Consider the following 18,832-nt stretch of genomic DNA (forward strand, 5'->3'; position numbering starts at 1 on the left):
ATTCTAAGTAGCAGGAGACTGCTGATGTTTTCAGGAAGGTTTAGATGGCAATCTAACCTCAGGGGAAAACATTACTCTTGTGGTTCATCAGTGGTTGCTTAAACCATGATGCATGGCAAAGGGACCTCGTCATGACTTATCGAAATAGTTTCTGAATCGGGGATAATAATGTGACTTGAGGGATTGTATGGGCAATGGATACACAATAAAAATACCAGGTCCAACAATGTGAATGCTGATAATGGAGGGCTAATGTACTGATGGGAGCCCTGCTGTAGATGGACTGGAAGAAGCTTATGGAACTGCCTAGTGAATTCTTTCATGAACTGTATGCGGGTTGTGTTGGAAGGAACTACAGATGCTGGCTTAAACCAAAGATAGACACAAAAAGTTGGAATAACTCAGCGGGACAGGCAGCATCTCTGGAGAGAAGGAATGGGTGACCCTTCTTCAGACTCGTTCTTACAGGTTGACATTATTCCATCCGTCTCTGGATTTTAGAGATACAGCGCGGAAACAGGCCCTTCGGCCCACTGAGATGGCAACGACCAGCAATCACCTCGTACACTAGTACTATCCTACACACTAGGAACGATTTACAATTTTACCAGTCAATTAACCAACAAACCTGTACATCTATGGAGTACGGGAGGAAACCTGAGCACCCGGAGAAAACCCATGTGGTCAAAGGGGGAACATACAAACTCCGTACAGGTAGCTTGGTTAGTCAGGATCGAACCCGGGTCTCTCGTGCTGTAAGACAGCGACTCTACTTCTGCACCACTGTGCCACCCTCTGTGGCCTGGATTGGAAGATGATTAAGGAACTGCCCAATGATTGCTTTCATGAACTGTACATGGGTTGGCATTTTTTGCATTCATCTCCAGATATTCGTAGAATGCTAGTGTTGACTGTCTGGTGGTTGAATCCGGAGCTGCTGCTTTCAAAGCTTATCTGAAGATGGGATTGATTGATCTGTAAGGTTTAAAATCCATGTGGAAAAAACTTGGCATTCCACCCTTCTGCAGAGCACATTGATCTCAATGAAATACAAAATCAATGTTAACTTATCAAAAAGAAACAAAGATATTCCTTGTCGAGGGGGATGGGTCATGTGCAGGCAGATGAGATTAGTTTATCCTGGCACTGTTGCAGGACTAGAGGGCGTGAGCTATGGGGAGAGGTTGAGCAGGCTAGGATTCTATTCTTAGGAGCGCAGGGTAATGAGGGGGTGATCTTCTTGTCCTGTGTCCTTCTTGATTCCCCTACTCTGGGCAAGAGACTCTGTGCGTCTACCCGATCTATACCTCGTATGATCATTTTCGTTCCTGTGCTGTACTTTCCCTAATGTTCTATGTTGTAGTTGCCTCTGTCAAGTACCGATTACAGAGGGCAGCTTCACGATGCAGCATCGATGATGGTTACTGCTGCCACTGGCGTCTGAACTAATATGACAGGAACACTGCGTAAACATCAAAAGCTCATTTACAGGCAACTGGAGGAGGAGAGCATAATTATTTGTGGCAACACCAAGTGGAACAGAGTAACCAAGCTATAAACTGGAAGTGATAGATGGACTTCATCCAATATATGTCCGTTATTTCCATCCATGAAGACCACGATGATATCAGCAGCTGGAATAGATAGGGCCAATATTTCTACAATGGAACAGAGGCAAGTTCGACAACTGTCCATATCTCTCTCTCAAACACGTGTACACTGAAGTTCCAATTGCAATTATATTAAAAGCAGTCTATAAGTACAATGATGAAAGAGAGAGTGTTCGTCCTCAGATCCTTGAGTGGAATGATTGTTGTGAGGCGGATGTGTAGGAGGGAGGGGCAGGCCGAGGCTTTAGGTCTCTTGTCTTCATGTAGGAGAGCAGCTGATCTGGGATTTCCGCCAGCACGTCCTTAGCAAGCCGAGCCATACTCAAGATGTGGTTGCCAGAGCGATCGACATAGTCTCGGAATGGAACAAACTGAAAAAGACGTCACAACAATGGAGTTAACATCGGTGTCACTAATTCATCAAAAGTAGTCTGGAGGCACATTTGAATCTAATCAAGAGCGGAACTCGCTATCAAAACATGGAGGGGACCGGGGAACACAATTTTTTGGCGGCCACGCGCGCACACACACACACACACACACACACACACACACACACACACACACACACACACACACACACACACACACACACACACACACACACACACACACACACACACACACACACACACAAGGCTTCGGAGGCTCAATCCAGCGCTAAATGCAGCTCAACTCTGCTTGTCTCACCGGGTTAACTAGAGCCCTGTCTGGACTGACGGGACACCAGTGCTGCTTCGCCACGCTGGGCCATATTTCCCGCAAGTCCAGGAAGGCTGTAGACTCACCTGGCGGGGCAGGCAGAGTTGTGCTGGATTTTCCGCCCCTGAATCTAATAGTCATCAATGTTGCAAAAGAAAGACACAAAATACTGGAGTAACTTAGCGGGTCAGGCAATATTTCCGTCTATATCTCTCATGGCCCTTTCCCCTGACTCAATCTGAAGAAGGGTCTTGACCCAAAATGTCACCCATTCACCCATCCATATTCACTGGACTACACAGCAGAGGATTCAGGGAGAAACTCGGAACAATGGTTCAATCTCCACGTTTTCACCGGCAGGCATGAATGAGGCAGCTTGCAGATGCCTTTTCTCTTGGCTACTTTCATGGGGATTTCATCTTTTGACTTCTTTCCTTAAACTGCTCCTCCCTTATACTCACACCATTGGTCAAGTTGCTTCCTCACAGAGCATTTGCACTGCCAATCAAAACAGCCATTTTCCCTTGCTTAAACATAGATGCTCAAAATGAAATAATTGCAATTTTTAAAAAAATTTTAACATTCCCCCTGTTTATTCTCTCACGACACAAGGAGCAGTAGCCCTGAAATTAAACCTTTATTCCTGGAGGCACCAGGTTCATCCCAGAGTAGTGGCAATCCGAGTTACATGTGAAATATCCCATCCTTGATATTAGTCTGCCTGGCCTGCAGTTTGCACATTTACTCCTCTCCCTTGGATTGTTTTCTTTATTCTCTTATCATGTGTCTATGCACAGTAAATGGCTTGATCGTAATCATGTATTGCCTTTCTGCTGACTGGATAGCACGCAACAAAAGCTTTCCACTGTACATCGGTGTACACCCGACAGTAAACTAAACTGAACTGGATCGTCGGAGAGTGAGAGAATTTCACATCCAAGGAGGAATAGCAGATTGTGGCCAACACTTCCATGACTTCTGCTCGGTACCTTAGTCCTCAGACAGGATAACTTGGCTAATTAGGGACTGACGGAGGGCAGTTTTGGTTGTCTCAAGACGCAGCGTGGTCGCTTCCCAGGAATTACTGCCCCTCTTTGCCCAAAAGCTTCGGTCAAATTCCCAAATGAAGGAATTGAACTTGCATTCCGTCGGCCAAATAATAACACAAACACCATATCCCGGGTGTAATAGTTATTACCTGCACAATATCACGTTCCGCGTATCGACCCCTGGAGGAGATTCGAACCTCGTCCCCATCCAGCTCCTCCATTGCTGTAAAAAAAAGATGGGACGATGAGTGCATTTTATTTCCCTACCCTCCACTCACCCTTGTCTCAGACCACAGCTCTAAAAGATCATACGATCATAATATCATAAGATCATAAGTGATAGGAGTAGAATTAGGCCATTAGGCCCATCAAGTCTACCCCGCAATTCAATCATGGCTGATCTATCTCTTCCCTCCTAACCCCGTTCTCCTGCCTTCACCCCATAACTTCTGACACCCGTACTAATCAAGAATCTATCTATCTCTGCCTTAAATATGTCCACTGACTTTGCCTTCTGAGGCAAAGAATTCCACAGATTCACCACCCTCTGACTAAAGGCTAAAGATGTCATACAGAGTATGTTTGTTGGTTAGCTTACCAGCAAAGATCATCAAAGGTCATACATGTTTCTATGATTAACCAACTACTTTTCAGGAGAGAACAATATAAATGTAACAATGAAGATGGCACCAAAGTTTAGTTTAGTATTGTTCATTGCCACGTGTACCGAGGTACAGGGAAATGCTTTTGTTGCGTGCTTTACAGTCAGCGGAAAGACTATACATGATTACAACCGAGCTATCCACAGTGCACACCGAAGATGGACATAAAATGCTGGAGTCGAGACCCGAAACATCACCCATTCCATCTTTCCAGATATGCTGCCTGCCCCGCTGAGTTACTCCAGCATTTTGTGTCTATCTTCGGTGTAAACCAGCATCTGCAGTACCTTCTGACACACATCCACAGTGTATAGATACATGATACAGGGAATAACATTTAGTGCAAGTGAAAGTCCAGTAAAGTCTGATTAAAGATAATCCCATCAGGAAGATAGTAGCTCAGGACTGCTCTCTAGTTGTTAATAGAATCGTTCAGGTGCCTGATAACAGTTGGGAAGAAACTGTCTGAATCTGGAGGTACGTATTTTCACACTTCTGTACCTCTTGCCTGATGGGAGAGGTGAGAAGAGGGAGTGACTGGGGTGGGACTGGCCCTCGATTATGCTGGTGGCCTTGCCGAGGCAGCGAGAAGCGTAGATGGAGTCAATAAACGGGAAATGGTTTGCATGATGGTCTAGGCTGCGTCCACAAATTTTCTGCAATTTTTTTTTGCGGTGGCAACAAAGAACACAATAAAAACCTTGCAGCTAAAGTGACTGGTCACTAATCAGAAGAATGTAAGGCTTCCATTTGAACATAAGATCCATTTCTGCAGCTGTTAACATTGGCAGAAGAACTGCATGGAAACTCCATGGCACCAGCCGCCATCCAGTACAATCTTAATTTTTTTTTCTCACCCTAAATTCTGCCTTTCGTTAAAAAAAAGAGATGACAATCAGCATAAAGGGAAGTCGTGGAACTGTGTATAATGCACAGAAATGGTTTCATTCTCAGGATTTGCTTGTGTCCGTGACATAGCATCTGCCACAGTGAAAAACCATGTTCTCAGAACAAGCAGCTAGCCGCCATTGGGAAGGCGACCATGACAGTGAAGGTTTGTGCATCTGGCAGCTCCCACTCAGACACGTTTGCAATCTCTTGCAGTTTGCTGTCCAACACAGTGTCGGGTCAAAGAGGTTCTCCTCTTCCACGACAGCTGACTGCTTCGTCCGCTCACCAGACCCAAGCAGAGGGAATCATGCAGCTTTGAGAAGGCTGCACGAAAGCTAACACTCTCCTGTACTGGGACTAGCATGGATACATTTCCCACAGTGTCCAGCTGCAGTGTGAACAAAGGCAGTGTGTTATGCAGGGGTAGTTTTCAGTTAGTTTGTTTAGTTTATTTGCAAGTGTACCGAGATACAGTGAAAAGTAAGTGTGTAAGTGTGGTGTGTGTGTGTGTGTGTGCGTGTGTGCGTGTGTGCGCGTGTGCGTGCGTGCGTGCGTGTGTGTGTGAGAGATGCTGGAGTATCTCAGCAGGACAGCCAGCATAGTGACCCCAGCATTTTGTGTCTATCTTCGATGTAAACCACCATCTACAGTTCCTTCCTACACGCACATATATGTATACACATACACACACATATATATATATATATACACACACATACATACACATAAAAACAAACAAGCAAACAATAATAGTGAATAGATAGTTTAGATATATCCCTTTCTGATCAGTGCATTCTAGTAATCACAACCCCTATGCCCCATACACTATAACTTCCAGGTCCTCCTCCAGTCACACCCTAGGTTAGTTTCAACCATAATCCAACAGCCAACGTCACCACAGAATTAACAGGAAAAACCTAACATGAACAAAATTGTTCTATGTTCCACAGGGGTGAGCTCATCCATCTCATGCATTCACTTAGTTTAGTTTGGAGATACAGCATGGAAACAGGCCCTTCAGCCCACCAAGTTCATGCTGACCATCGATCACCAATTCACACCAGTTCTATGTTTACCTGCTTTCGCATTCACTCCTTACACACAAGGGGCAATTTACTGAGGCAAATTAACCCACCAACCCTGCACGTCTTGGGATGTGGGAGGAAACCGGAACACTCGGAGAAAACCCACTCAGTCGCAGGGAGAACATGCAAACACCACAGATAGCAACTGAGGTGAGGGTAAAAACCAGGTCTCTGGCACGGCAAGGCAGCAGTTCTACTAGCTGCATCACTGTGCCATTCATGCCATTCAGCTATAAAAACCTGGATGCAACATAATTTCCTCAAACTCAACAGCGATAAGACAGAATTCCTCCTCATAGGCTCCAAAGCCACACTCAGCAAAATCAATAACCCCACTCTCACCATCGACGGCACCGTCTCCCCATCTCCCCAGGCCCGCAACCTTGGCGTGATCTTTGATTCCACCCTCTCCCTTGAGCCTCACATCCGCCATGTCATTAAAACCTCCTTCTTTCATCTCCGCAACATCGCCAAACTCAGACCCTCTCTCACACCTCCCGCTGCTGAAAGACTCATCCATGCCTTCATCTCCTCCCGACTGGACTACTGCAACTCACTTCTCCTTGGCATCAGCTCCACCTACATCAACCGACTCCAACTGGTCCAGAACGCAGCCGCCCGACTCATCATCCACACCAAATCCTGGCATCACATCACTCCAGTCCTCAAACAACTTCACTGGCTTCCCATCTCCCACCAGATCAACTACAAAATCCTGATCCTCACCTACAAAGCCCTCCACCATCTGGCCCCCCCATATCTCACTGACCTCCTCTCCCCCTACCAATCCTCACGGTCCCTCAGATCCACATCAGCCGGTCTCCTCTCCATCCACAAGTCCAACCTCCGCAGTTTTGGGGACAGAGCCTTCTCCAGGGCAGCTCCCAGGCTCTGGAACTCCCTCCCCCAACTGATCCGCAATTCCGTGTCCCTCACCATCTTCCAGTCCCGCCTCAAGACCCATCTCTTCACCTTTGCCTATCCTTAGCTCCACGTCCCCCTCCCTTTTCATCTGTGCATTAATTGCCTCATATTGTGTTTTGTATTGAATTCTGTCTTTACTTTGTGTACTAGTCATGTCTCTACTATTTATTTCATTCCCCTTACATGTTTTTCCTCTACCTGCTAAATTTTTGTAAGGTGTCCTTGAGACTTTTGAAAGGCGCCCATAAATAAAATGTATTATTATTATTATTATTCATGCTGCCTGAGTGCCCAGTTCCCTTGCGTGGTGCTATTTTATTGTGGGTGGTGCTATTTTATTGTGGGTGGTGCACGGCTGCAGATTTCCTTGCCTTGCGGTACCCCACTAGTCACTGCCTTCCATTCTGAAAGGGACCCGTTAATCCCTACTCTTTGTTTCCTGTCTGCTAACCAATTTTCTATCCATGTCAGCACTCTACCCCCTATACAGGTGCACAACCTTTTATCCGAAAGCCTTGGGACCAGGCACATCTCGGATTTCTGAATTTTTCGGATTTCGGAATGGTAGATTTTTAGCGTAGATTAGGTAGGTAGCGCGGGCGGCTTGAAAAGTCTGGAGCGGCTGCCTCCTCCCTGGAGATCGGGGAATCATTGTAAATCATTGCTTAAATGTTAGTCAGTTAGTTTGGAGGGATTTTATGTGGTGGGGGGTGAAGGGGGAAACTTTAATTCTTAGTCCCCTACCTGGTCGGAGATGCGGGGAGCGGGCAATGCCTTACCGGGTCGCCGTGCAGTAAGCTCCGGAGCGCTGTGGCCGCCGACTCCCAACATCGCGGAGCTGGGGGCTGCGGACGTCCGGCCGCGGGCGGCGCCGGTTGGAGTTCCGACCCCGGCAACTCTACCCCTCGCTGCGCTGCGCTCCAAATCCAGCACCGCCCACGGCCGGACGCCCGCAGCCCCAGCTCCGCGATGTTGGGAGCCGGCGGCCACAGCGCTGGGATACCAGCGGGGAGCGGGCAATGTCTTACCGGGTCGCCGTGCGGTAAGCTCTGGAGCGCTGTGGCCGCCGACTCCCAACATCGCGGAGCTGGGGCTGCGGGCGTCCGGCCGCGGGCCGCGCTGGATTTGGAGCGCCGCGCAGCCAGGGGTAGAGTTGCCGGGGTCGGAGCTCCAACCGGCGCCGCCCGCGGCCGGACGCCCGCAGCCCCCAGCTCCGCGATGTTGGGAGTCGGCGGCCACAGCGCTCCGGAGCTTACTGCATGGCGACCCGGTAAGGCATTGCCCGCTCCCCGCCTCTCCGACCTGGTAGGGGACTAAGAATTAAAGTTTCCCCCTTCATCCCCCCTCCACCCCCTTCACATAAAAGCCCTCCAAACTAACTGACTAACATTTAAGCAATGATTTACAGATGTTTAAGTGTCTCCCCGGACCTGGGTTGACCGTGGGTCATTTCGGGTCAAGTTTGGCGCCAAACGCGAGCTTTGGTGTGCAGACGAAATCCTGGGAAAAATGTCCGGTTTTCGGAGCTTTTCGGTTTCCGGAACTCCGGATAAAAGGTTGTGCACCTGTACCATGTGCCCTAATTTTGCCCACTAATCTCCTATGCGGGACCTTATCAAATGCTTCCTGAAAGTTCAGGTACACTACTGGCTCTGCCTTGTCCATTTTCCTAGTTACATCCTCAATAAATTTCAGAAGATTAGTCAAGCATGATTTCCACTTCGTAAATCCATGCTGACTCGAACCGATCCTGTTACTGCTATCCAAATGTGCTGCTATTTCATCTTTTATAATTGACTCCAGCAACTTCCCCACCACCGATGCCAGACTATCAAATGGATGTCAAATCAGCTGTATGCTCTGGTCAAAACATTTACTGACATTCACTACCAAAAACAATGCATTATTTGCAGTAGATATTATTGGAAACTAAAGATTGGAGCATATCACTTCACTTGGGGACAGTGGTGATAAAAATAAATTTGCTTGCAAAAAAATTGAAGAGAAACAGAAAGATATTAAAGTTGATAATTTTCTCTTCAAATGTTTCATTTTCAGGAGACATTATGGTTTCGCCTGAGCCTCTAGGCCTCATTGTTGACCACAGGCCATTCATAATAAGCTTATTACTTGGTCCAGGACAGCAATTCTATTAAGACAGGAAGGGAGATGCCATCAAATGTAAATTAGTTATTCTTGCAGTACATCTTCAATCGCTGTCGATCTGTGCACTGATGAGATGCCTGGCTGGGTCGTAAGTCCTGTTTTTAACGTAGAACATCCAACTATATGTTGTCCTGAGGACATGTCTCAACATGACAGGAGAGGACCACCAAAGCTGCAAGATGCCTCAGAGCAAGATCCTTGTGTGGTTTCCACCAGCACCAGCTGAATGTGTTTGTCATTGTCTCATGAGGCCCACAGCCCCTTCATGGTGTCGCTGAGTAGCCCTGAATGACGTGCCGTGCTTCTTCTCTAGGTCTACCTGGAATACCTTGTCCCTCAGCATTGCCTTTTAATAGATGTGCAATAACTTTTCACTTCATTTCCCAGAGTATTTAACAACCTAACATAAACAGTGAGGTTTACTCTCCAACGATGACTGTACAATTTTTCCAAAGGCCGATGTCTCTGAATTCCCCTTGCTACAGAAATGTTCAGTTGTCGTGTTGCACTCCTGTATTTCGGAGTCTTTTGGGGCTGGCACGGTGGCGCAGCGGTAGAATTACTGCCTTACAGTGCCAGAGACTCGGGTTCGATCCTGACCACGGGTGCTGTCTGTATGGTGTTTGTACTTTCTCCCTGTGGCCTGCGTGGGTTTTCTCCAGGTGCTTCAGTTTCCTCCCACGCTCCAAAGACATTGCCTTCTGTAAATTGTAAATTGCCCTTCCTGAGTAGGATGGTGCTAATGTAAGGGGTGATCGAAGGTCGGCGTGGACTCGGTGGGCTGAAGGGCCTGTTTCCACACTGAAACTCTAAAGTCTAGAGTACAAGGATTGGCAGGTTTCTAACGCCACATACAACAATGTGCCGCTTCACTAGAACTCCTGTTTTTAACTGCAGCCTGTCAGCGTGTAAGATTCAAACATTGTTATTAAGCACGATTCCCCAAAGACTACCTCCACCCCAAGAGTGCACAACGAGGCCTTCAGCAGCAGAATGAATGGGGTGCCACGACTTATTATCCTTCACAGGTTGTGGATTAATTGGAGTCCTGTACTGGTTGTCAATCATACCTGTAAATGTGGAAGGGAGTCTGGCTGGAAGGCAGCCAAGCTGACTACTCTTTCATCAAAAAATTGACAAGCAAAAAATAGCACCTCGCCGCTCTATTCTCATTGCAAAAGTGCTGCCGAAACTGCTCCCGCCTCAGGCTCGAAGCCAACAATTCCAATTAAAAAGTCTAAAAAGCGCTGTTGTTAGAACGCAGGCCACCAGCTGATCGCACCGGCTGCTCCAGGGAGGGGAGGAAGACAGGCTTTGCTTGCAGGCTATCAGTGAACTTCAAAGGCACAGTGCTTTTCCTTATTGACAGTCAACAAGGTCTTTATTCATCCCCAGCTCCAAACAGAATAGAGAGTGCACAGTGAGGTGTTCTAATAGTAGTAATGCACGGGGAGTTGGGAGATTTGCACAGGAACAAGCAAACCAATGGAGAAATGTAAAAACTAATTGCAAACACTAAAGAACTTATTATCACAATCCATTCAATTGTTCCCTGTTTTTTAAATTAGTTTACAATGTTCTGTGCCTATCAGTGGTAATCCTGCCCATTCCACATTTGCGATAATCACTGCATAAGATAGCACTAGGGTTAAGGTTACAGGTAAATGCTGAGATATTATACAAGGGAGCAGCACCCTGGGTATAAAGCATTCAGGTTCCCTGGTGGATGGAGGACTCCCATCTTCTGAAGGCTGACCCCACAAAGGTGGAAACATGTTCCAATCAATGTCTGTGTCCGTGTGGAATTCTCTGCCACGGAAGGCAGTGGAGGTCAATCCACTAGATGCTTCCAAGAGAGAGTTAGATATAGGCCTTGGGCTAACGGAATCATGGAATATGGGGAGAATGCAGGAATGGGACCCTGATTTTGGATGATCAGCATGAATGGCGGTGCTGGCTTGACAAGAGCCGAATGACCTACACCTGCACCTATTTTCTATGTTTCTATGTGTCTCTGTAAAACTCTCGTGAAATGTCCATCCAAACATCAACATACTGTAGATATACAGGTACATCGACACTAGGTGCAGGAGTAGGCCATTCGGCCCTTCGAGCCAGCACCACCATTGAATGTGATCATGGTTGATCATCCACAATCAGTAACCCGTTACTTCCTTCTCCCCATACCCCTTGATTCCGCTACCCCGAAGAACTCTATCTAACTCTCTTTTGAATGCATCCAGTGAATTGGCCTCCACTGCCTTCTGAGGCATAGAATTCCACAAATTCACAACCCTCTGTGTAGGTATGTTGCAAAGCCTACCTGAAGCATCGTTGAAAATCTGTCGCTGCGGGTGTGCGCGATTTTGGCGCCGTTTAGAGGGGGGCGGTTTTAAAACGCGATTTTCTCTAGGCTGTTCAAATCGAAGATGTTCAGCCTAGTTAATTATTAACGAAAAATCGCTGAAAGACCCCGTCGCAAAAGCTATTATTAGTTTTAAAGGCCTCGTAAAATAGTTATAGTAGTTTAAAAATCAATCTCTAAACCCGCGACCGCCAGCAACCGCAGGGTCTCATAAAGCAAACAACTGAAGTTAGGCTGTATATTTTTACATTAAAAAGGGCTTCTAAAGATCCCTTTATACAAAGTTTAATATTGCGAGTAGCTCATTTTGGGCCCATTATATCCCGCAGTATTTTTCTGGGCATTTGAGGCACAAATCTACCGCAATGTGAATGTTCTAAACCAGCGCGTTCACAGGATCCCACTGGAAAGCTGATTTAAATGGGCATTTATTTACAGCAATTGAACACTAAATTCCTTCCATTTGGTCTATAAATTAATGTAAATGAGATTTAAAAATCATGTTTTATTGTGAATTATTTATGAATATTATTTGGACATTTAGGCTATTTAAAAATGTTAATCATTTATTAAGAAATGGATAGATGTTTAGATCTAGTAATTGAAGTCTGAAATTAGCTACAATTAGGTAACTAACTAATTATATGCTTTAATTTCAGGTCATCCAAGTAAGATTATTTTATATTTGTTTCAGAATGCTTCAATCTATGATAACTGAAAATTTCATTCAGTTCTCTTAATTTTTAAGAAAGTTATGGGCTTTTGACTGTTCACGATCACAGCTTTTTTGTTATGTCCATAGAAAATCAATAGGGAACAAGATGCTCATATCCCAGTATGAAAATGGCCATAACTATTTAAATACTTGAGATATGAAAGTGAATTAGGTGTCAAATTAAACTTACTTTTATGCTTTATCTGATGGGATAAATTGCAGACTTGATTTTTAAAATCTCAAAATTTTGTAACATTGCTACTCTGTGTGAAGAAGTTTTTCTATAAGAATCCCTCTCATCCTTCCAAATTCTAATAAATACAAGCCCAGTCGCTCCATTCTTTCATCATATGACAGTCCCGCCATCCCGGGAATTAACCTTGTGAACCTACGCTGCACTCCCTCAATAGCAAGAATGTCCTTCCTCAAATTAGGAAACCAAAACTTCACATTATACTCCAGGTGTGGTCTCACCAGGGCCCTGTACAGCTGCAGAAAGACCTCTTTGCTCCTATACTCAACTCCTCTTGTTATAAAGGCCAACATGCCATTAACTTTCTTCACTGCCTGCTGGACCTACATGCTTACTTTCAGTGACTGATGTACTAGGACACCCAGGTCTCATTGTACTTCCCCTTTTCCTAACCTGACACCATTCAGCTAATAATCTGCTTACCCGTTCTTGCCTCCAAAGTGGATAACCTCACATTTATCCACATTATACTGCATCTGCCCACTCACCCAACCTGTCTAAATCGCTCTGCATCCTCATAGCATCACAGTTCACACTGCCACCCAGCTTTGTGTCATCTGCAAATTTGCTAATGTTACTTTTAATTCCTTCATCTAAATCATTAGTGTATATTGTAAATAGCTGCGGTCCCAGCACCGAGCCTTGCGGTACCCCACTAGTTACTGCCTGCCATTCTGAAAGTGACCCGTTAATCCCTACTCTTTGTTTCCTGTCTGCCAACCAATTTTCTATCCATGCCAACACCTTACCCCCAATACCATGTGCTCTAATTTTGCCCACTAATCTCCTGTGTGGGATCTTATCAAAGGCTTTCAGAAAGTCCAGGTACACTACATCCACTGGCTCTCCCTTGTCCATTTTACATGTTACATCCGATTGATGTGATCTACTTCACAAGACTGGAACCTGTTCATAATAACAAGTCATCTCAGTACAGTCTGCGCGGAGACTCCATAGATACTCCATAGATACTGAAGTAATACTCACCATCAAACTCTGCAGGTCCCACTCCAACGATGATTATTGACATTGGAAGGACTGAGGCCTGTTTAATTTGAAGATGTCAGAATAAGTAATTTGACCAGTATTTCATACAAATCACAGCTACGCATTATAATTGCTTGGCTATAATTATGGTTAATATAGTCATTATATTATATACCAGCAAACCAGACAATATGATTCTAAGTGCCACAATGGCAATTTGAGTGCTTGAATCTGTTTTAAAATATCTGAAAATAATTAAAAAGATACAAGAGAAGTTATTGCATTGGCTTCTGATTCTGCTTAAAATTTAAATGATTTATTAATGTCCTTTACAAATGAAATGCTTTGTTTTTACTTAGCTGATCTTCAAATGGCTATAGTGTCCTTAAAACAGTGCAACATTTGAGAAACATTTAGACAGGTACATGCAAATGCTTGGTTAAGAGGGATATGGGCCGAATTCAGGCAGGGGGAACTAGTGTAGATGAGGCATGTTTGTCGGCATGGGCAAATTGGGTCGAAGGGCTTGTTTCCATGCTGTATTCCCCCATGACTCCATAGTTGTATCGAAGCACATCTGTGGTTCAAGAAAATAACTCACAACTCTTTCGTATATAGGGATGGAGCAATCTATATTATCACGTTAACTGCCTGTATTCAGGAACTAAATAAAATAAAGCTTCTCCCTCTGGCTCATTCTGCACTCACCGTGAGTTCAAGATTCACATTTTGTCTATAAGATGAACAGTATTGATTTTCCCAATTAACTAACGTTGTGAACTTGTGATGGTGATTTACAGATGCTTCAGGTGTTCATAACCTTACTCTGATGACATGGAGTGCAATGGGCATTGTATCAGACATTGCAGGAACACTGCCTCCTACTTATGAGGGTTGAGTCAATGTGGAAATAATAGCAATAGCATATGATGAGCGTTTGACGGCTCTGGGCCTGTACTTGCTGGAATTTAGAAGGATGACGGGGAACTCATTGAAACTTACCAAATAGTGAAAGGTCTGGATAAAGTGGATGTGAAGGGGATGTTTCCACTAATGGGAGAGTCTAGGACCAGAGGTTACAACTTTAGAATAGGAAAGGAGAGGAGGAGGAATTTCTTTAGTCAGAGGGTGGTGAATCTGTGGAATTCATTGCCACAGATGGACGTGGCGGCCAAGTCATTGGGTATTTTTATAGCGGAGTTTGACAGATTTTTGATTAGTAAGGGTGTCAAAGGTTATGGGGAGAAGGCAGGAGAATGGGGTTGAAGGGGAAAGAAGTTCAGCCATGATCGAATGGCAGAGTAGACTTGATGGGACAAATGGCCTATTTCTACTCCCATGATATTTATGAATTTATAAACTAAAAAAGATTAAAAACTGGTTGTGGCCTCCCAAGTCTTTCCTTTTACATATTTCTACAATAAAGCTATCATAATAGAAATAAGTCCAATGAAGATGCAGATTCACTTTTAACCTTTGATTATTATTCAATATTTAAAAAAATGTGATTCCTTTTCACTTGCTCTTAAAATGAGGCCTAATCTACACTTGTCCTTAAAATGAGGCCTAATCTACACGCCCTTAAAATGAGGCCTAATCTACACTTGCCCTTAAAATGAGGCCTAATCTACACTTGCCAGATATTGTCCTGCCCCCACCTTTCTTCTTCCCACAATTAGTTTGAAGAAGGGTCCCAACTCAAAATGTCTTCATTCCATGTTCTCCAGAGATGCTGTCTGACCAGTGTGTTACTCCAGCATTTTGTATCTTTCTTGTAACACCTGTACCTGCAGTTTCTTGTGCCTACAAATAAAGAAGCCCGTTCACTTGTTATTTGCCGTCCAACTTGTGAAATGTATCATTTCAGTGGTCTGACTGGAAACGGATGGTGACCCCACACTTTGAACTGTGCCTCCCATTTATGAGTCAATGTAGGAAAGATTAGATAAAAATGATAATTTGCCTGAAAATAAAACCACATTGATTCATTGGTTGAACGATAGAACATGGATAAGTAAGCCCTTTGGCCCACCGAGTCCATGCCGATCATTGATCACCCATTCACGCCAGTTCTATGTTAACCTACCTTTGCATCCGCTCTCTACACACTCGGGGCTATTTACAGAAGCCAATTAACCTACAGACCTGCACGTCTTTGGGATGTGGGAGGAAATCCAAGCCCCCGGAGCAAACCCACACGGTCACAGGGAGAATGTGTAAACTCCACACAGGCAGCACCCGAGGACAGGATTGAATCTGGACCTCTGGTGCTGTGAGGCAGCAGTTCAACCAGTTGCGCTACTGTGCCACCCAGCTGTGCCCTCATCTGATCTGAACTTGTTGCATGTCGCACAAGCAGAGCTTATTCAGGTCAAAAGCCTATTTTATGCTTCATCCAATTTTATTCAATATTCTAGTCAATAGACACCTGACCCAAAGTTATCACATCATCGATGGTAGATGTTAAGTTCGAAAACATTTTACTTCTTCCATTCCAAAGAATGTAACTGTCCCCAAATGTTAATGTTTTAACTCCAGTTTGGTATCGTATGAATATATACCCAAATGTGTAAAAAAAGGACTTTAGATTATTCTTCCAATGACCAAACTGTCCTCCAAAAAGAGAAAATTATTTTACACCAAATTCACTAAATTACAATTTCAACCCAATGTTTTAAACAGCAACAAAAGTTGTAGAAGTATTTGCAGTTTTAAACTTTATATTGAATTTGTTCTGGGCATTTCTTCAACACATGCTTTCCTGACCTATTTCCTCCCATGCGCTCAGTACACTGATAGCTTCTTGGAATCAAGGTTAATGGTTAAGGGACGCACTAGCACCAGCCACGCAACAGACTGTGGCTGCAGTACCACATGTATAATTCATATCTCAAGGCTTTCCACCATCTACAAAACACAAGGCAGGATTTTCCCTGATCCCTGGCTTCAGAAAAAGTTTATTTGAATCTTCCCCACCAATTACTTCAAAATTATAAAAATGAATTGAAATGTTAATCGAGATATATATATATCAATATACCGTTGATCCTTCCCGAGGTGTCGTGGGCCTAACTTAACGAAACACCAGTAAGGGAGGTGCCCACTTTATAAACCCTATAAGGTTATACTGGCATCTACATGGCCAGATTTTGTTGTCCCATAGTTTAACTGTGTGAGCATCCAACATTTGGCGTGTGTGTTTGTTAACAGCCTATTGTTAATAGTTTAATTAACTGTTTGTTAATAGCGTATTACTGAATATGCAGTTAGTTATTGTTCTACAGTTTAAGTGTGTATAGGTAGTTTAGATACTACTTTGACCTTGGGCTTGGTTTTTTTGCTTGAGTGCTTATCCTGGTGTTTTAGCACAAGTTACTTTGTTTTAACAGTAATAACAAAATAATAAAAATCCCAGTTTCTGTAATCTCTTATAATTTGAAGGTAAGATTAAGCTACACCAGAATCCTTTCAATATTCCATGTTCTAAGATGCATTGTAGAGGGCTGTATGTTGGAGTTTTGTCTGGCTGTGGTATATCATACGTAATGCGAAGCTTCCCCTACTTCCTCGATTCAAAGACAAACAAACCATTAGCTTTCTTGAATAAATTCCTTGGAAGTGGGTCATTGTCAATCTTGCTTGATTGCCTGAGAAGAGTTGGAAGAATGAGGGGAATTCATTTAGTTTAGTCTGGAGATACAGAGGGTTAAACCAGCACTTTGCATCTTTTTTTTATAAACTGCAGTTCTTTGTTTCTACCTCCTGAGGTAGTCAGATCACTACTTCAAATGGAAAGGCCAAGGATTGGAACGGAGCATCAGTGCTGGAGGAAACTGGATTCACGCTCAAAATTTCTAGTTCATGGTCCATCAGCGGTATTTTCCATTCAAACAAAGCCTAATAATTTGATGGAAACACTGCCATTTTTCAGCAATAAAGTATGCACTTGTGCTCTTGATCAAATGACTAAGGTATCGTTTCCTAAGACATTTTAAAAATATGGCTTACTTTTGAACTGCACTCATTGTCACGTGGACAATATGCTAGCTTCCATAAACAACGAGACCAATGACCAGTTATACTATTTTAGGTAATGCTAGTTGAGGGATGAGAGTTGCTCAGGCCACTTAGATTAATTTAGGCGGCACAGTGCCGCAATGGTAAAGTTGCTGCCCTACAGCACCAGCGACCCAGGTTCGATCCTGACTATGGGTGCTGTCTGTACGGAGTTTATACATTCTCCCTGTGAGCGCATAGGTTTTCTCCAGGTGCTCCAGTTTCCTCCCACACTCCAAATACCTACAGGTTTGTAGGCTAATGGCTCTGGTAATTAAAAACAACATTGTCCCTAGTGTGTAGGATAGTGTTAGTGTATGGGTGATCGCTGGTCGGCACAGGTTCGATGGGCTGAAGGGCCTGTTTCCGAGCTGAATCTCTAAAGTCTAAAGTCCTTCATATTTTCAATATTGCCAAGGGATCCATGTCTATCTGCAAGATCATTGGGAGACAAGAGGAATTGCAAGTGCTGGAATCTTGATCAAAACCCAAAGTGCTGGAGTAACTCAGCGAGTCAGGCAGCATCTGTGGAGGGAATGGATTGGCAATGTTTCGGGTCGACAACCTCCATCAGATGATTTCATTAGTTCCTCGCCCAACTATGCAAATGTTTTGTTGCAGATGAGATAAGAGGACAATTATATCATCTAAATCAGCCGTACGGACTTATGGGTGGATCAGTGGCACTGCAGGTAGTACAGCTGTCTCATGGCTCCAATGAACCAGGTTTGCGTCTGACCTCTGGTGCTGCCTGTGGGGAGTTTGCATGTTCTCCCTGTGGAGGCATGGATTTCCTCTGGGTGTTCAGGTTTCTATCCACATTCCAAAGACATGCTGCTTTGATGGATTAAATGGTAACTGGAACCTGACCCCTGTTTAGGTGACTGTGGTAGAATCCAACAAGTATTAGTGGGCATTTGTGACAACATTTCGTTCAGACCGAACGGTCTGAATGACAAATAAAAGGATTCAATTCAATTCAAGCGGTAACAGAGAATAAAGGGGACACAAAGTGCTGGAATAACGCAACGGGTCAGGCAGCATCACTTCATGGATAGGTGACGTTTCAGGTCAGGACCCAAAACATCCCGCATCCATGTTCTCCAGAGATGCTGAATGACTGCTGAGTTACTACAGCTCCTTGGGTCTTAAAGGTAAACCAGCATTTGCAGTTCCTTGTTTCTACAAGGGGAATAAAGGAGGTTGCTCTGAGAGGCAGCACAGTGGTGCAGTGGTAGATTTGCTGCCTTACAGTGCCAGAGACGCGGGTTCGATCCTAACTATGAGTCTGTACGTGTTGGTATGTCCTCCCTGTGACAGTGTTGGTTTTACCTGGGTGCTCCGTTTTCCGCCTAGATTGCAAAGGC

The 18,832-nt window shown here is 44.4% G+C and overlaps 1 protein-coding gene across 2 annotated transcripts in view; it reads right to left on the reverse strand.

The window, feature by feature from the left end:
* Positions 1–1,251: 1,251 nt before the first annotated feature.
* cpne9 (copine family member 9) overlaps positions 1,252–18,832 on the reverse strand; it is a 385,757-nt gene continuing 368,176 nt past the window's right edge. For both annotated transcript variants that reach the window (XM_033037106.1, XM_033037105.1), the window contains 3 exons: positions 13,410–13,467; positions 3,511–3,584; positions 1,252–1,981 (listed from right to left, as the gene is read on the reverse strand). In XM_033037106.1, coding sequence (XP_032892997.1) covers positions 1,790–1,981; positions 3,511–3,584; positions 13,410–13,467 — 324 coding nt within the window. In that variant the 3' untranslated portion in view covers positions 1,252–1,789. The remainder of the gene's footprint in view (positions 1,982–3,510; positions 3,585–13,409; positions 13,468–18,832) is intronic.

The sequence above is a fragment of the Amblyraja radiata genome, chromosome 18 (genome assembly GCF_010909765.2).
Source record: "Amblyraja radiata isolate CabotCenter1 chromosome 18, sAmbRad1.1.pri, whole genome shotgun sequence".
NCBI classification, from domain to species: Eukaryota; Metazoa; Chordata; class Chondrichthyes; order Rajiformes; family Rajidae; genus Amblyraja; species Amblyraja radiata.